Source organism: Falco rusticolus, chromosome Z (assembly GCF_015220075.1).
Source record: "Falco rusticolus isolate bFalRus1 chromosome Z, bFalRus1.pri, whole genome shotgun sequence".
In the NCBI taxonomy this organism is placed as follows: Eukaryota; Metazoa; Chordata; class Aves; order Falconiformes; family Falconidae; genus Falco; species Falco rusticolus.
The window spans coordinates 4,567,086-4,585,701 of NC_051210.1; the positions used below are offsets into that span (position 1 = coordinate 4,567,086).

At 36.8% G+C, this 18,616-nt stretch overlaps 1 protein-coding gene across 1 annotated transcript in view; it reads right to left on the bottom strand.

Moving 5' to 3' along the window:
• Positions 1-18,616, bottom strand: part of MEF2C (myocyte enhancer factor 2C) — a 121,232-nt gene that overhangs the window by 64,836 nt on the left and 37,780 nt on the right. Inside the window, exon 2 of the mRNA XM_037373734.1 lies at positions 8,471-8,733. Coding sequence (XP_037229631.1) covers positions 8,471-8,589 — 119 coding nt within the window. The 5' untranslated portion in view covers positions 8,590-8,733. The remainder of the gene's footprint in view (positions 1-8,470; positions 8,734-18,616) is intronic.

An 18,616-nucleotide genomic window follows, 5' to 3' on the forward strand; every position in this document is an offset into this window, starting at 1 on the left:
GTCTTTAAAACCTTCTTAAGCATATTTATATAAAACACAAGGTTTGAAACACTGACACAATTTCTAAATACTGTTATGAGATGCTTTGCTGCACATTTTTATATTAATTGCAAAAAGAGCAGTGTCTGGAGAGTACCACATTTACCTCTGAAACATACCAAAAAATAACTTACTTCCATCTTGTCAATTAACTAAAACCCCACTAGTCTATTATATTTGTCTTAGCCCTATGGTTATTTTACTTATTTAAAGATTACTTTAAAAAATTTAAGAGCCAAACGGCCCTCATACCAGGAATGGCAGTAAGGAGAAGGTGGGTTACTAAAGCCTGTAGCATTTTTGTATATGAAGAAGTGCTGATGACTTTATAGGCTGTAAGAAAATCAGTTGTTGCTTTCAAGTATTGGGAAAACTGGAAAAAAAAAAAAAAAAAAGAAAGAAAAAAAAAAGCCCAAACAGTGAAGTAGCCAGCTTCCAGCCTTCTTGATATAAATCAAGGCAAGCCTGTTAGGCATTTTGGATGAATTTCTAACTAAAGGTGAAACCCACTGTATGTGCTAAAGGAAAGGCATTGGCAAAAGAGGATTGTTACAAGAATGTTTTTCCACTTCAATTCTGGCTCTTCTTCAACACCATGGAAACACCACTTCTTCATGCATAAAGCCAAAAGGGCCTTCTAGGAGATGGTTCATGGATTAGTTATTGCAATGTCAGTAAGCGGGGCTGTAGGTAGCCTGAGTTCAAGTGTGCATACCACAGGTTGTGATACATTCAACTTAAAGGGTAATTTGGCTCAGAGAAGACTTTCTTGGTAATCTTGCTTGGCTGTATAAATTCTTTCATGTGTTGAAATTAAATATGTGTGTGTGTAAGTGGTGATGCTGGCCCCTGGATATAGTCCTTATTTAGCTAACTTTGTAACAACAATTATATGCTTCTTATAGATAGATGTCAATGCATCAGTGGAGGAACAGAAACAGCCATAAATACTCCCCTTTAATGAATACAGCTTTCAGGATACATTATTTAGCCTTGTTGCAATGTAGGCTTTGTTTCTTTCTGTATTTTTTGGTTGGAGTTTTTCTGGGATTATTTTATTTTTGCTTTTCATTCAGGCCCTTCTAGTACTTTTTCTGAAATCTCACACACTCTGAGAGGCTGAACCATAACAGGACTCCATATTTGTCACCAGCAGTCACAGCATACGTACAAACATTTTATGTTTTCAAAGTAGCAGTCCTGTAATCTTTCAAGCAATTCAGTCCAGCCAATGGCAAAATATCAGTGCTCCCCTTACTTCTTCCTATCCTGATTATAAAGATATATAGCTGTTGACATAGGAAAATGAGAGAAACAGGGAATTTGCACATAATATAAATTTCCTGCCATTAAACATGTATGAATGACTAGTGAAAAACAGGGACAGCTGATGCACAGAAGTATGTGATACTGGCATTGCTTGGTCAAGAAGAAATATTGTTCTGTTTGTCCTTATTTCATCTGGAATGGCTAAATTTATGACACAGGGACTAGAGCAAGTATGGTAGATACAGTGTGACAATTATGGGGTGCTGCATGAGCAATCTACCTAACTTCAAACACAATAAAGTCAAATTGGCTATGTGTGAGCCAAGGGGCTCTTGACCAAAACGTCGCTGCCAGGCACCGAATCCTGTCATATGCTGAAACCCCAGATAACTACTGGAGAGGCATCAGCCCTTGTTGTATTTGCTCTTCCCCTTCCTCCTATTTGATTTCTGTTTAGATCTGTTTGTCATATGAAGAAGCCTGGCTGCAACAATCTGTAGAGTAACCCACAACCAGACTGGGAAGCAGCACCAGTGCAGGATTCACTCCGGACAAACCTTCCTTTATGCAATAGCTGGGCATGCCATATTAAATGAAAGACCCTTTAAGCAGCAGTGCAGAACCTTCAGCAGCCTGCTTCCATGTTCTTACAACCCTCCAGCGTAATTTACAGGGATGAGACAGCAGTGATTTATGCTGGTAAAAGAGCTATTGTCCCAGAAAGCCTCAAGCGTATTGAGCTACAGCTTGCTCAATAGTCCAGATAAAGAGGAGTTCTAAGTAGGATGCCCTAAAATTATGGCTATAACAAATAAAATGTTCATGATTAATCTGTATAAAAAAGAAGGGTTTGTACTTCTGTGTTATGGCCCATTTTTAGTATATTAGTCCATAAAGAGCAATCAGATACTTAGAATAGAGATATTATTGAATCTGCCCAGACCCAACACAGGATGGTGGATCTCTCATACGAGTTTTTTTCTTTGTAAGTAAAGAGAGGAGGGATAATTGGAAGATGTGTTAATTAACAGATGATATAGCAACTCAGAAATTAGTAGGTTAGGCAGTATCAATATGCTTCCCCCTTTAATTTACTAATCAAGAACTAAAACCAGAGAGGGATTCAAGAATAATAATGGTTAATCGCCAATACTTCATATCCTTTTGTTGAATTGGAGAGATAAGATAAAGTCCATTATATGTAGATGTGCAGATACCTACGTATTTTAGGCAAAAAACAATCTCTAGCAAAAACACAGTGGCTTATACAATATACAAGAAAGTCAACTTATTTTTTTCAGTATGCTATCATCAGTTCTGGCAGGTACAAATAGATGTTTAGGGTAAAAAACATGTTTACTAGTTCTGTGCTGCTAAAATGTTCATAAGGTAAAGGTCAAAGAATATTTCATTCCCTGCTGAGCAAATGGTCAGGAAGCACATTTGTCTGCATTTCCTGTCATAACAGGAAGAGTGTAACTTCTTCCTCTCCACAATGGCTTCAGTTCTGCTTCCCACCTCCAGCTCTTTCTCCCCCAGGGCTTTCCAAACCATTCCTTGCAAGACAGCAAGGCTGTGTCTGCGTCTGCACTGGTTTTCAGCTCTGCTGCGTTGGCAGATGCCTCATTCACGGCTGCACTCTCTTTACTTAGGCTTCTTGCTCACACTTCAAATTAAAAGTAATTTGACCTAAATATTTACCTTATGCTAATTCACTCTAAATTATGCTCAGAACATACATTTGTAATACAAGCACACTTAACCTTAAATATAATGCATTCTAGAAATTCACGGCTCAGTTCAGCAGCTCCCTTAAAACTTTGCTTCTCAGGTAGCCTGGCATAATGTGAAAAGTTCTGCCAGAGCTGTACAGACCACTGCAATTTAGGAGTCATGAAAATTTGGGGTGTATTCTTTGCTTAAAGAAACCTAATTTTCCTCTGAAAAAAACCCAGGACCAAGTAGCTAACTGTAATGCTGTTTTCCAAGTATATGTCTTATTGTGTGCAATTTAATGTAAGCAAGAGAAGGAATTCAAATATGTGAATTGATAAAAAAGTATGTGATGTGAAAGATAAAAGTAAAAAGTGATAGATAAAAAGTATGTGACAGTTTAAGGCAAAGGTTCATTGAACAGGATGATGCTTAGTTGCATAGTTAAGCAGTTATGTTTTCATATGAAAACATTTCCCTATGGAAAAAATCATAGAATCTCAAATCTTGGATAAAATGAAGACACTTCAGGAGGGAAGACTAAAAATATCAGGAAACTGGTGGAAAAAGTTTTCTATCTATCTAACTGGTGCTCATGTTAGCATTAATATGCAAGACTCTTCCTACAGGGGAGTTTCTGATTCAGCTGATAGCCTCTTTCCTTTTTAAGAGAGCTGAAACACAGATAAAAATAGATACATGAGGCTGAAATTAGTTTTGAAACTAGCAGCATTAGGTATCGAAGTCAGTAGAACAAATCTAGGTCTTCCTGCAAACGGTCATTTCCCTCCAGGATATTCTTCCCCTGCCCCATAACCTCACTTTACTTATCTGCTTTAATTTGTTCTCTATTGAGCTGATAACCGCAGCAAGTCTCGGTTTACAGATTTGCTGGAATCAAAGAATGGCAAAAAGTCTATGCATGAAGAAGTTAAAACAGCAAGTATTTGTTACTGTCATATCCCATAGAATTACATAGACATGACACTTTAAAAAGGGTGTCTTACTGTTTAAGCACGTTAATATTGAAGTCTACACTTCCTGTGGTATTTAATAACACTTAAACTCCCAGCAGCTCATTACAAATTGAAGGAGATGTTTTAAACAGTATGCAGAATCACTAGCTAAGCTCAGCACTGTTTTAACTGTGAATCTGACAACAGCGTGCTTCACAAACAGGAAAAAAAATGCAGAACTAACGAGCAAGATGATCAGAGGAGCAAAAAAAAAAATGGTGGATTGCTAATGTAAGACCTGATATTTCTTAATACTAACTAGAAAAGAGTGGATTAAAAGGAAGACGGTGTTCCGGACCCGATACTAGAATGTCATTGGGCCAAGATGCCCTCGTTACTGGGTCAATGTACCTCAGGATTTAGCTCACAGACCATGAATTTAATATGATATTTTGTAAGTGACCTTGTATAACAGTAATACAATATCATTTACGTCATTACACCTATTTATTTCAGGCCTGGGCAGCCCTGCCTGGACTGTTGCAAAGTGAGCTTCAGATGTTCCCAGTCTACAGAAGACCACAAAAGGCTTTCATTAAAATTAATGAAATATTTCAAACTGATGAAAAACAAATAGAAAAAAATATAAGGATTTTTCTGAGGGGGATGAATGCAATTTTTCCTTCATGTGTTGATCATAACAGAGCTAGTTGAATTATTTCTTTCAATTAAGAAAACACATGAAAATAAAGTTCACCCATGCTTTTGCAGATGTCCTTCCTCTTTTCTTTTTTGCTTTAAACAACCCAGAATTCTTCACAGAATCTTCACTCCAGTCTGCCTGATTGAAATTTCTGCACAAAGAACTTGTAGCAGTCAGGAGCTTTGAATGTCAGATGTCCATGCTAATATTTTTGGCTATCTCTTCTGTTGGTGGTGCAACTAATATCAAGTATGCAGCCCACTTGAATGGGCTGTTGACAAGGCTATGACAATCTCATAAGCCTTGGTGACACTACCAGAGATTCATTCCACATTAATGAAGGCTTTATTATCCAGTGTCGCAATAATAAAAAGAATGGTCACATCGGCTGCTTCTAACAGAATTCTTTTAGTTTTGATTTCCATTTAATATCGTCAAGGTAATGGAACTACACAATTAAATACACGTTTAATCTACCCCTGGAAGTTGTTCATGCTCCTTCTCCCTGTGGCTAAAAGCAAAGTGAAAGTGAATTTTTCAGATGACCTTTTCTGATCCTTTCGGAACTGGAGAGAATCTGTGACCGCTCAAAGATCCAAACATGCTTGCCACCTTTGTCACCACACAGTAACTATGAGGGCCAGAAAAATGCAGCCAACTGGCAGCTCACATGAAACAACATTAAATTAATGTTAAAAGCCTGAATTCTGCACTCACTGAAGTGAATGACGGAGCTCTTTTGCAGCCCAGGGTAAAAGGAGAAGGCCTTTAATATCTGGGTTGCAGTAGTTCTCCTTTAGCTTACCCCTAAATGTCAAAGTTTCAAATAGTTTTTGGAAAAGTTCAGATCATATCCCCATAACCCTATATGCATATTTCTATGAGATCTGCAGCCAGACATCTGACTCCAGGCAGTTTCAGCTTACAAAGCATGGTCACTAAAGTAGACAAATCCAACCAGCTAGACTTGGTCAGAAGAAATCCTCTTGAAGGAAGGTCAGTACTATTTTTGTCCTCCCCAATCCACTCAGACGAGTACTCTGAACAGTAGGGGAGCCTCCTGCAATAGCAGACAGCAGTGTGGAAGAAAACAGCTGTTATACTGATAGAACAAGTACTCCATTCAACAGTTAATGTAAATAGCTAGTCAGGACACTGAGCAAGTGGAAAAGACAAGGACAGAAATCACCTTCCACAGGCCTTGTAACAACTGAAACCCTTTTGCCGAATCTCTATTATTCAAACAGATTTACCTTTGCACTGGGAGAGGGCAGAAGAATTAAACTATTGCTGTATCCCCTCATTCCATATGCGTCCCACCTATTTTTTCCCTGCATGTGCTGTCCTGCAGAGAATTTATGTGCTTGAAAACAGCTAAGGATGCACTATCCATGTATATCATATTCCCATCTAACATGCCCTGCATTGAGTCTAAATAAGAGCAGTTTCAAGTCAACAGATTTCCTGCTGTTCTTGCAAACACCTTTTGGTGAGGTAAGAAAGAAAACAGGAGAGTCTCCATCCTTACCATGATAAATGGTGCTACAAATAAGCTTCGTGGAACTGTGCTTCAGCTTGTATCTTAATGTTGTTAATAAAAAACTTCTACCCATTATTTCCCCTGGTGCAACCTTTTAATCTTTTCTGTGTGTTTAAATATATTTATGTCATCAAACAATAAAATAATATGGGAATATAATCCATTTACTATTTTAAGATTACTGGAAGTGTGTAAGTTGGAAAACAAACTGATGCAGCTTCAGCAAAGCAGCAATAGCTCATGGAATACATACTAAGAAACACTAAGGCTTGTGAAATAATACATCTCATGCAAATGGTTACATGATCAATCAGCTGTTACTGAAAATCCAGTTGTTTTTAATCACATAGATATCACTACAACTAAACAGTGCGGACCCACAATCCAAATGAATCAATGGAAATCTTTTCAATGGCTTCACTGAGCTTTAAATCAGGGCACTAAATGCAAAGAGGATAAACCCAGTAGAAACACTTTCTAAATTATGTTTCAATATATTAGTAGAAATGAAAAGCAGAATCATGCAAGAATCAAGCCAATTATACTATGTGGAGTGTAAAGTAACATAAATCTATGCCTTCAGCCTCACAGCCTCACTAACACTACAGTTATTATACTTTCATCATAATTATTGGTTCTGAAAGCTGGTGCTAGAAGTCTTGGAACTCTACTGTGAATGTCTTGGAAGACTAGCTGCCTTCCTTTTTTAAAGTAAATTCAGCCTCTTGAAAGATATCTGTGACAAAACTGGGGATTAAGTTATCCGTAAATCCTGTATTTAAGTAAGCAAGTTGACACTGAAGCTATTGTATGAACTGTTACTAATGGCAAAATTTTGCAGCTTCATTTACAAAATAATTGAGGTTCACTTCAAAAAGAAACCATGGTAGTATGGGCAAGTTCCAAACAACTAATGTCTTAATGTTTAAGGACAAATTCATTCAATAATTCAAATCCAATTTTAATTCCAAGCTATAAACCAATTAAAATAAATACTGTGATAGTTTTATGTTGATAGAACTATTGCTTTTTTGGCTTGGCCCACAGCAATAGGCAACCTTTAAGGAAAGCACAAAATGTCTCCATCATAAATATAATTTTTCCTTTATACGTTATTTTCTTCCATGGAGAACACAAGGGACTACTAATACAAAATTCAGAAATTCTTGGAAAGTGTATTTAAAGAATATAATTTGTTGTTATGCCTAGGCTGAGTTTTTTACTGCTTTATGAAATCCTTGAGGACTTAACAACGTAACTTCTTAAAAACCAACCTGAGTATATGAAGAAATTTATAGATAAAATGAATAGAACCAATATATTAATAGTAACTCACTAACAAGTTCTTCAAAAACAGCTACTGAAGACTACTCCTAAATTGCAGGCACATGTATAAAGAACACTAATCATAGTGTTAAATAATTTTATGGAGAGTTTCTCACACTTGTGAATCACCAGTTTCAACAAAACATTCATCCATTTACATCAAATGTAAACACCAGCAGCTTTTCACTGATTTTATTTTAAGATGCCAATTGTTGAATTTTATTTTTCTGGAAACAGGAAAGCAGTTTCTGTAATTTATGATGATATTTTGAATAGCAGAGATAGTGTTGATCATATGTGACAGCTACTCAGCCATTTTATCTAAAGCAGTGGTAATAATTAATTAACCATTCCTGCCGGACCTATTTAGCCATAGCGACAGTAATGGAGACTTTGTTTCATAACTACAACATGCCAATATTATTGTATGTGGGTTTTAGAATGTGTTAGGCGACTCAAATGCTCTTTAAAATTCAGACAGGGAAAGATGAGAATTTTTTTTTGAAGTAGCGTCATTTTTATATGCAAGAGGTAAAAACAAGAACACTGCAAACATGTAGAAACATACATAATTTGGGTCTATGAATTTAAAGGCACATCCTCATGCAAGTAAACTCCTATTATAATAGTTCTCAAAACACAGTACTAAAAGCCTGTATCCTGTAACAACTTGCAGATGTGCTTAACCATGTCTATAATACACCAAAGTCAAAGTGAGGGCAGAGGGGGTACAAAGTACAGCACACACATCAGTCTTTGTAGAATCAAGGCCTCAACTAATAAATTCCTAAAAATGCATGTTACTAAATTTGAAAAAATCTGTGTGTGAGGTTTCTGGTTGTTTCCATAAGTACTTTTTGTTTGATAATTTTCCATGTATTGTGTATATGTATGTGTACACAAAGTTATGCTCTTTTTAATCACTTATGAGAATAAGTCACCTTAGAAATACAATATGATGTGCAAACATGGTACTTTTTGCTACTCACCTGTCTGTTACGTTCATCCATAATCCTTGTAATCTGAATCTTTTTTCTCCCCATAGTCCCCGTTTTTTTTTCTCTCCTTCTTCCTTAAAATTATGTATTTTTCCCTTCTCTTTTCTTCCTCTTTCCCGTTTCCTCAAAACAAACCTCCTTCTTCAGCACTTGCACTACTCAGTTCACAGTCCCCTGCATCCGTTCCTGCTAAACACCAAAAGGAAATCAAATGTTAGTACAAAAATTGATAACTAGATGGAAGTTATTATACAGAGCTGACCAAGCATCCTTATAATTTAGTGTACAAGTAAATTATAATAAAAAAATACTGCATCTATAAAATAAGTAATGCTAGAGAAACGATATTTTAATTCAAAAGCTTCTTTTTATGGCCAAATCCACCAAAGTATCAGGAAACAAAGGACTGAAATACACGTTGCCAAAATTTTAACGGAATTAGGTGTCTCTAGTTTTAAATATCACTCACTGCTCTAATATGAAAAATTACCTAAATCAGAGAGTTAATGAACCTTTCTGTACCTATGTATGCTAAGTAGGCCAGCTAATTCATTTCTGAAGAGAAAACAATCTTGTGTTTTGACAGCAGAGGTGATAATGTCCCTCATTATGCAAATAGGATGGACCTTTATTAAAGTGTTACTTGATATATGAGAGATGTCAACTACTTTAAATCCAAAATTTTAAACTTTATTCTATAAGAATATAGCTTAGTGCAAGTACTGCTAAAGATACTTGAACAGTGGTGCATTTTCCCTCATTTCATTTCAAAGCAGATTCTAAAACATTCTGACAAATGATCTATAACTAGCAAACACGTATGTCTTTCCTTATAAAAATTCCTGCACAAATAGCTATACAGCACAGAATAATAGGGACAGATGATAATTTAAGAACGTTTTGAAAAATATTTTCACAGTTTTAGCAAGGCACTAATACTAGCTCTCTGAACTTTACAATACTGTGCCTGTCACAAAACCAAGGACAGCTAGGCGCAATATGTAAAAATACGTAATGCAGTACATGTTCCATATTTCACAAAATATCATAAATCACAAAATCAATTTCTATCCTATGCAAAGCATCTTTAGTAGTAAAAAACTTGATAGAAATAGAAGAAAATACATACATGATGTTTAGTCTAGCACTAAAGTAAAAGATGCATGGTTTTCCTTTTTAACCTTTGTTCACCTTATTTTTTATTCACATATCAGCACAGAGTTCTTTAAAATACAGAAGTGAAAAAAAAAACTGAACAAGATTAATTTAGAATGATATTTAAAAATCTTTATGTTAGAAACATCATGTCTTAAAAATACTGTCTTGGAAATAAAAATTTAGTAATTTTAGAAGAGAGGCTGGTGTTTCCATATTTATTTTAAGCTTGTAGTCTTGCAGCCAACCTGATAAATTCTCACAATATGTTACGTAACACTAAGCTGATGTCCTGGCCACTTAATCCATTATTTGGCTCTGATTCAAAGCTACTGAGGTAGAAAAGCTAGACCTTACTCATTCCAATCTTCAATTCTCTCTTGATTTTCTTTGCATACATTAAACTTTAAGCTGCTCGAGTGTTTTATCGCTCTAAGAAAAAATAAGTTAACAAACGGGCAGTCAGTCTGAGTTCTCTGACTATCCACTATGATATAAATAATATGCTGGGCAAAACAAATGTTCATGTTTAATACTTACTTTTCTGTACATGAATGACTTCTTATATTATTTGCTAGGCAGATTTATATATGCCTAAATTGTTACCATAAGGCAGAACACAGAACAATTCAAATTGCCAGCATAATAAAGTGTAAAAGGCTGCAAAATTTTTTTGCTGCTTTTTACTTGTTAGAAAACAGTTCAGCTTCTCACTGCTTAAAAAGGCACAAAGGCCCTTGATCATATTTGCAACAAAAAAATACTAGAAGTCTAGAACTTTGAAATAAATTGATTAAATGTATCTATAAACCTTTTTTTTCCAAACAAAGCTAGGAGACGGTCTTATCTGATATTCAGTGTTGACAAACAAACCCAGCCTATTTTTAGAAACAGTTTTAAATTTCCTCGGACTGGGTCTCTTTCCTGTTTTTCCTATAGTCTTACCTCCGATACAAAGAGCAAGTTAGAGTGGTGTTTCCCATGCACATGCAGGACCCAAAGGAGTCTAACAGGCTTTCTCTGTAAGGTAAGCCAATACGCTAATCCACAGCAAATGCATATGGAACAACTTCCTTTCCTTTCATTCAGCTGAAGCCAGTGGCACTATCGGCTTACAGAACTACGCCTGCCTAAGCTCTTATTCATTGCAAGGTGGAAGGTCAGGGTGGACAGATTAGAGCATTGGTGACAGGTTAGCAAGGACGAGAGCTGCTTTGCAGATCAAGATGCTGGTGCTGAGCGAGCTCAGAAAAATCGTGAATACTGAGAAAATCTACCAGGAAGGACAAAAATCTTCGTGGAGCAGCAGTATGTTGAAGTCCCTCCCACACACTTTTCAGTTCCACATTTAAGACTGGTCTTCAAACAACAAAAGCTTTTACAGCCATTTTAAAGTCAGCGCACTTAAATTTCCTATGATGTACAAAAAATTATCTTGAAATAATTCATGCAACACTGGGTGAGCAGAATTTTGTTTTTCATTACCTGTAGCAATCCACTAAGTACAATAGTTTTAAGTGGAAAAACAGATGTGCGAGAAAATAAAGTTGAAAGTGGGCAAGGACTGTTTGGTTGTTAGATATTATCATACAGCCCGAGACAACCTGAAGGAGAAGACAGGACGTGCTAAGTCATATGTATCCAACATACAACTTGCAAAGAAATATAAATTTGCTTCAACAGGCAGCGGGTTAAGATTTCTTACATGGATGAAAATGATCACTTTCCTGTTCGCTTTTTGCTTACAAGTCTAATTTCAAACAAAAGCCTTTCAATTTTTCTAGAAAAGTTATTTCCTTTTTAAAAAGTAATTTCTGCTGTTTTTTCTGCTATTCAAAAGAAATGGGGATATTCTCTATATCTGGCTTACTCCTTTACACATACATAGGTATCAACACATACTGCCTCACATGCTATTCTTGCTATGTGTCTGCCTATCATTCTATTAATTTCATTAATATATATATAGAGCAGGTAGCTGGGTCGATTCCAAGTCAATTAGATTCAGATGAGTGAATCAAGACATATAATCAAGGGCTATAACCTTCAAAGGCTGTTGACTTCCAAGTCAAACAGAACGTAAAAAACTCTGGAAACCAACAAATCCCCGTGGATGCTTTAGGACCTTCACCAGTGTTCTCAATACTTTTAGAAAATTCTTGCAGGATCAAGGATTACAGTATTAGATATTTAAAGGTCATGTTAACTGAGAAATTGTATTTCCCTAACACTGATAAAGCACACTAGCTAGAAAAAGTGAAGGTACAATGAAACTCAAATACTACTGCAGGCTTTCATTATCCACAAGAATCTAAGAAGGAACTTAAAATAATTGCAGAAGCTTTGTTGAAGTGAGGCTCCACATAAAAGAAACCTTCCGACTTAATGACACGGTCACATGCAAACAAACTGTACTTAAAGAAACACATAGTTACATGCTATGGTGTTACAGTCTTCAGCACTTTTTCTTTTTGCAAACCCAAACATAAAAAAAACCCAAACCCAGACTGCTTACAAAAAGAGGAACTTCATTTTTGGCGGGCTTCTGTTGACTATATGATTTGGCAGAGGCAGCGGTAGCTGACAGAAGATTAATCTGAGCCTTGAGAAGGGAAAAGAGCTAATGGACAAATGACTGCTCCTGTCTTTCGTACGTTCACACACAGGCACATACACACGCGTGCACATACACACACACATGCACACCCACCACCCCTTCTCTGCAACACAGAAGAATCTTGACAGAATGGCAGGAAACACGCACAGAGCGGTCAGGGAAGGATGTGATGTCAGCAACCACGAACAATAAAAGGTGTAAAGGTGCTTCCTTCCCTAAACTGTTCCAGAAGTGCAAAATGGGAACCAAAACTCTCCACTTCCTTCTCCGAGCAGAACTGTCTGAATCTGCTCTGCTGCAACACCCCAGACAGAGAGTTCTTTGAACAGTCACACTGGGGGCAATAAGGAATATTAAAACAGGAGAGTTAAAATATTTAATTTATAAACAAGAAGGCAGCCAGAGAAAAACTAAGTTAAAATGTGCTACAGTTTAGCATTTTCATGGTTGCTTTACAAAAGAAACAAACTTGCCGTAAAGATGTCCCTGTGCTGTTCGTTATGCAGCTTGCGTTCTGAGCAGATTAATTAGGTTAAGGCTAAAGAACCAAACTGAACTTTTTGTAATATCCTGACGTAAGGAAGCAAACCAAAAAATGCTGTGCCCATTCTCTTACCATTCTTATCTTGATAAATTAAAGTAACTTCAAAGATCTATGAAATCTTTTCATGCAAACCTGTTTACTCAAAAGAGTTTTGAATCAGATTCTAAATGAAAATCTAAATGTACTGAGCAAGAACACATCAGCTACTTTTCTGATCAAAAACTAGCTGCAAAGATTCAACATAACCATGAACAGCACGGAACATATATTCAAATAAAATGGTCACTCAAACATTTTCTGTAAAAGCCCTAGCTGACTGTGTTCCCTATACAGACAAAGGCAGCCACACAGTAAAGAAACAGCTGGGCATCCTTCATCAAATAAAGACATCAATCTTTTGGGGTCTGTCATCTTGAGCTGGATAAAGTTGAAGAAATACAGAAAAGTGTGAAACCAACTATCAGCTCTAATGTCATCCAACTGAAATCAGTTGACATCAAAGATAGAAGTGGTCCTTCACATTCAGTGTGGTTTGGTCATTACAGAAGACACGGTTTGGTCCATTAACAGAAAGGTTATGATAAAATTATACATGTCATCACCACAGCGATACATCAGTAAAGCAGAAATGGCACGATCTATAGTATGGTTATCCAGGCAGAAAGCCATGCAACAAACGAATCTGAGTAATCTTAAGGTTTCAAACATCTGTCCACAACACTGATTTAGAAATTAAACATAACCTACATTTATGTGTTTTGATCTTATGGGCAGGCTGCCACATGAAAAGATTGGAAGGGAGTTCATTTTAATCTACTAAATTTAACTCTCAAGAGATCATGCATTTTGCTGCAGGAAGTATAAAACAAACATTTAAGCCATAATGGATGTCATGTAACAGATGAAATACTACAAAGGGAGAGAGTATGCCAAACTGAAAAAGCCTGTACATAAAAAAAAAAATAAATATTTGTAATCTTTACCTACCCAAGCTTATTCATCTTTTAATTTATCTAATCTGATTCTTGATTTATAGCGTGAGTCTAATTTATAACAGAGAACCATCCAAAGGCAATGAAATTCTGCATCAAGGCAGGAGTAAAATGTTCACAAACTTGCAAACTGCAAAATCAAAATCATAGATGCAGTCAATTTAAGGTTTTAGAGAAAACTTGAATCACTTGATCTGAATTCATATTCCACTATTTTTACTACTGATTTTGAAAGCATCTGCTGAACTTGCAGGATTATTCCAACTGATACTCCATTTATTTATTTGTTTGTTTTTTTGTTTGTAAAGAATAGCAGAATGTGTTTAAGTCTGAACTTCAGGAGATATATCTTCTTTGCTTTTCACATTTATATTTTAACATATTCCTATTAACACTGACAATGTAGCAATGAATTGCTGAAAATACCTCTCTTTCAGCCAAGTTACTGTCTTGTAATCAATACCATTATTTGTATGCCTAAAAGGAAGAGGCATGAGAATACCTAGCACTGTGATTTTTTTAGAATTTGGAGTTAAACACTACTGAGGACTAGTTGCAAGAATGCTTCACCTCCTTTGCATCACACAACTGTGGTCATGGTGGCTTACAACTCCAATACACTACCAAGTTATCTCAGGAGCAAGAGCTTATGCAATGTGGGTGGGAAAGTTTCACTCGCTATTGTTTTGCAAAGTTCCCCTGAAAAGATTTTTTGGGCAAGCTAAGCATCATTGCCAAAATAGCAGAGAAGATGGTAATTCGTAGTAGTAGTCCTCCTTCATCATGCCACAGACCCTGCTTTTCAAAAGCCTCAGTTATCCAGACCCTGAATACCCAATCTGTAGCCACCTATCGATTTATGCTGGCCCATGCTTGTATGAAAAGGAAAGGAGTGACTTCAGCTTACCTTCCAGAGGGTGTGCTGAGAGTCATCCATCAGGCATGGTGAAGGAGGGTTTTCTCACTAGTACATACATGTTACACCAAACCTGGACGTGCTGATAAAGATTCACGACAGGAGGCCAAAGGCCTTCCAAGTGATTGTGGCATTTGCCACAGATGTGAGTCATTCCTTGCAGTGGCGCACCAAAAGAGGAAGCAACCGCTGGCAATCTAGATGAAAACTGATTGCCTGCAGGCCAGTAAGAAGAGATACGTGTTTGCTATGCTTGATGAAGAAAGGAAGACTCAGCTATCTACAATATTTTTGAAGACTAGGTGAAGAACATTTGATTTGTAAAGGAAGGAAAGCAGATGCTAATGCTTATTTCAAGGAAAGCAATTAAGTGAAATGCTAAAAATCATACTTTGAAAAGTTGATTTTAAATCTACAGTGATGAGCGGGTGATATTTCAGTGTCTATGCATCACCCACTTGAAAAAAAATGGAAAGCAAATAGCATGAAGAAAAAGTTTACAGGTTTGTGATGAGGTTCATGATATACCTTTGGCAGCTAGACAGACATAATGGGACTCTGACCAATAAATACGGAATAGGATCCTTGAAGTGCCTGGGAGACTGGCTGAAGCACAACACTTTATTGAATCAGACAAGCTAATAATACAAGGGAAAAAATAAAGGACTGAAAACTGAATCACTTAATTGGTCTGAAAAAGAGACAGTGACTAGGAATGGGAACCTGTCTGAAAATGGAGTAGGGAAATTGGACTGCTGCAATTTCAGCTAGGAGTCTTGAGAGTTTTTGGCTAATGATTCAATTGGATTGCATTATAGTTAATAGATACACAATAAATAATCTGGAAAGGTGTTTTACAAATTCAGTCATTTTCTGAGCCGGAGAGAAGAGGAAGAATTTCAGTGGTCAACAGAGTATGATTTAGTAACTTGTGTGTTCAAAAGGTTTCTTGGAACTACTCTCATCTTAGTCTACCTGTATTTAAAGACTTCGTTAATAGCAGGTAAGATACTAGTGCTTAAAGTTTGGGAGCAGTCTTATACACAAAGGGCTTTGAAGAATGTTAGCTTATTACACGAAAAGTCTAAGATCTCTAGAGTCAAGTCAATTGCATCACCCGAAAGCAGTCTCTGGTTGTGGTTAGATCTAGATTTACAGATTTGTTACTAGTGCTTGTATATGAGGAAGTCTGTGGCGAGAAACATAAATTCCACAAAGGCTTTTAAGATTCAGGGGACAACTCCAGGTATTGGAAAAAGCCATCTACTGCAATATAAAATCACAGTCTGAACCTGGGCACAAGTGCTTGGCAACGCCAATACCAGTGGCAGACAATTTTAGATTGTTTTCTATTGGAGAAAGTAAGGATTGATTCTCAAAATGATTCCTTGTTACTAGAAAAGATTTTTGATTACTTTCTGCTTATGATTTGCTGAATTGTAGAAATGCAAGGAATCTTGGTATGCACACTTAAGAGAAGAGAGCTGGAGACAGCAGTATCTGCGCTATGGTCAATGATCTGTCTTGAAGCAATAGACGGAGTAGATGGAGAAGAGAATTAAATTTTGTGTAAAGTGGGTGAACTTGTTCAGGTCTACACAGACCTGGTCTCTTTCCTCTTCATCCAACAATCTCCAGAGGAATTTTACACACTCTGACACAGGATCCTCCCTTTTCTCACTTGAAGGGCACCATAATCATAACTATCTGTGTTTAGCAACACAAGCCACATTCTGCTCTTCTAGGTCTGTACTGCACCACCATTTCATCTCTGTGTGGAGGAACAAGGATTTTTAGTATAGAAACCTAATAATCATATTTTGAAAAGGCATACCTTACATGTTTGCAAAATAAACTCAGGAAGTTTTTAGAGAAAAGAGATAGCTTCTAGAAAGATAATTTTGTGGCATGGATAAGCAGGACAAAACACAGTAACAAGCCAAAGGCTCTTTATAAAGTATTGAGCAAATAACGGAGGGAGTGCTATATTTCAAAGACTAAGATGAAAATTAGGAAGCTTCATCTAAGGAGGTAGAATAGGGACAAAATTGAGGATGACAGTACCTTAGAACTGGGAACGTAAGTGTAGAAATTAAGAGAAGAAAAACCGAGCCGTGAATAAGTTCCACATTAGAAGAAAACACATGGATCTGCTGGGCAACAGATCCTGTAGAAATATTGTGAAGGAGTTAATGAAAGGAATCCTTTCCAACATGACCAAAGTGAGTGACAGAAATTGTCAAGGTAAAGCCTGAATTAAGGTAAAACTGTTTTGGGTTAGTGATGGGAAATGTCTCAACTGAAAACCTGTACAAATATATTAAAGTGGTACAACATTTTTTTCTGGCTGGGAAGTGTTGCTCACGGTGTTGCCATTTTAAGAGTAATTTGAGTAATGGCTGAAGATGAAAGAAGGTGAAAGGGGTAAGATTACTGCCGGTAAGCATAAATTCTGTGATTTTATGGACCTGGATACTTAAATAAAAGGCAGCAAAGAACTTTGCTGGGTATTATTTTATGGAGGTTTGAGATCTGTGACCATGAAGAGAGGCTGAAAATTGACAGACATTGGGGGAGAGCTCAGTTATAGAAAATGCAGGGACCTGAAGTAAAACTGACACAGAGAAATGGCTTTGGAATTACTGCTGATGGGAAAGGGAACTCAGACATAAACACTTGTTAATGGACATTAATTCTCAGCTCTTGCTACATTTAGAGATATAAGAAATCTTTGTGAACAAACAGTATTAAGGAAATATTTGAGTGACTTGACAGTTTCCCTGCCCTAATCGAAACAACCTGTAATACCCTGAATTTGGCTAGCTACTCAAGCCAAAAGGGGGCAATAACTCTGAAGCTTATCCCCCAACATGGTTCAGCTTCCTACCAGAGAACTGAAACAATCAAACATGGAAGACTTCAGGCAGGTGTCCCTGAGCCACAGAAATTCCTCAAAATGTGACCAAATCTTGGGAGATCCTTGGAAGCTGTATGTGCCACTTTCTCAAGCTAAATAGGTAGTAGTTTACTGTTCTCTTACTCAGGCCTGAAAAATTTGATTCTGTATGGATTGACTAATGTCTTAGACATCTATCTGTTTATTTATTTACCACCAATATATCCTGTATGCTGCAACCAGTCAACTGAAGCAATCACTGACATGTCAAAGATGGACTGAGTCTCAGGCAGATATGCTTTTAAACCTAGAGAATTCCATTGTTTTATATGTAGCTACTCCTTTATATGAATGCAAACATGAGACCAGGTCCATTGCTAGCATCGAAAAAGAAGTTAACTTTGTAAGCAGAGTTAGTATCCAATGTAGATTAACAAAGTTGGAAAAAATAAATTGCCTTTATGGTGTACAAGCCCTTCTTTGGATCCTTAGTGTACCCCAAACTCATCCTTTTTTTCCAGCTATAGAAGCTGGTCTAATGAAACGTATTACCTCTGCCAAGAAACCACCTCTTGCTTGTGGTGTTACAGCATCTCAGATACAACTATACTACCACAGAAACAGGAAGTTGGTTTTCCTACAACATAGACCTAAAAACATAACTTTCATATTTGAGTAGCTTTTTAAGTTTTCTAAAGCAACCTCAGATCAGTACACCCTTCGTCTGGCAATTAATGTCCTAGAGAGGAATGATTAGATACAGAGATGTGCTGCTTCTCTCTTTTGTATACCCAGTTCTAGAAACACCCCTTTTTTGCTTTAATTTCTAACCTTCCCAGAAATATCAAGAATTAAATATAGTTCTTCTGAAATGTAAAGTAGACTGCACAACATGGTAGAGAGCTGCTGAGCTGCTAACTGTTCATTCATTCTGTGTAAATGTTAATATGAT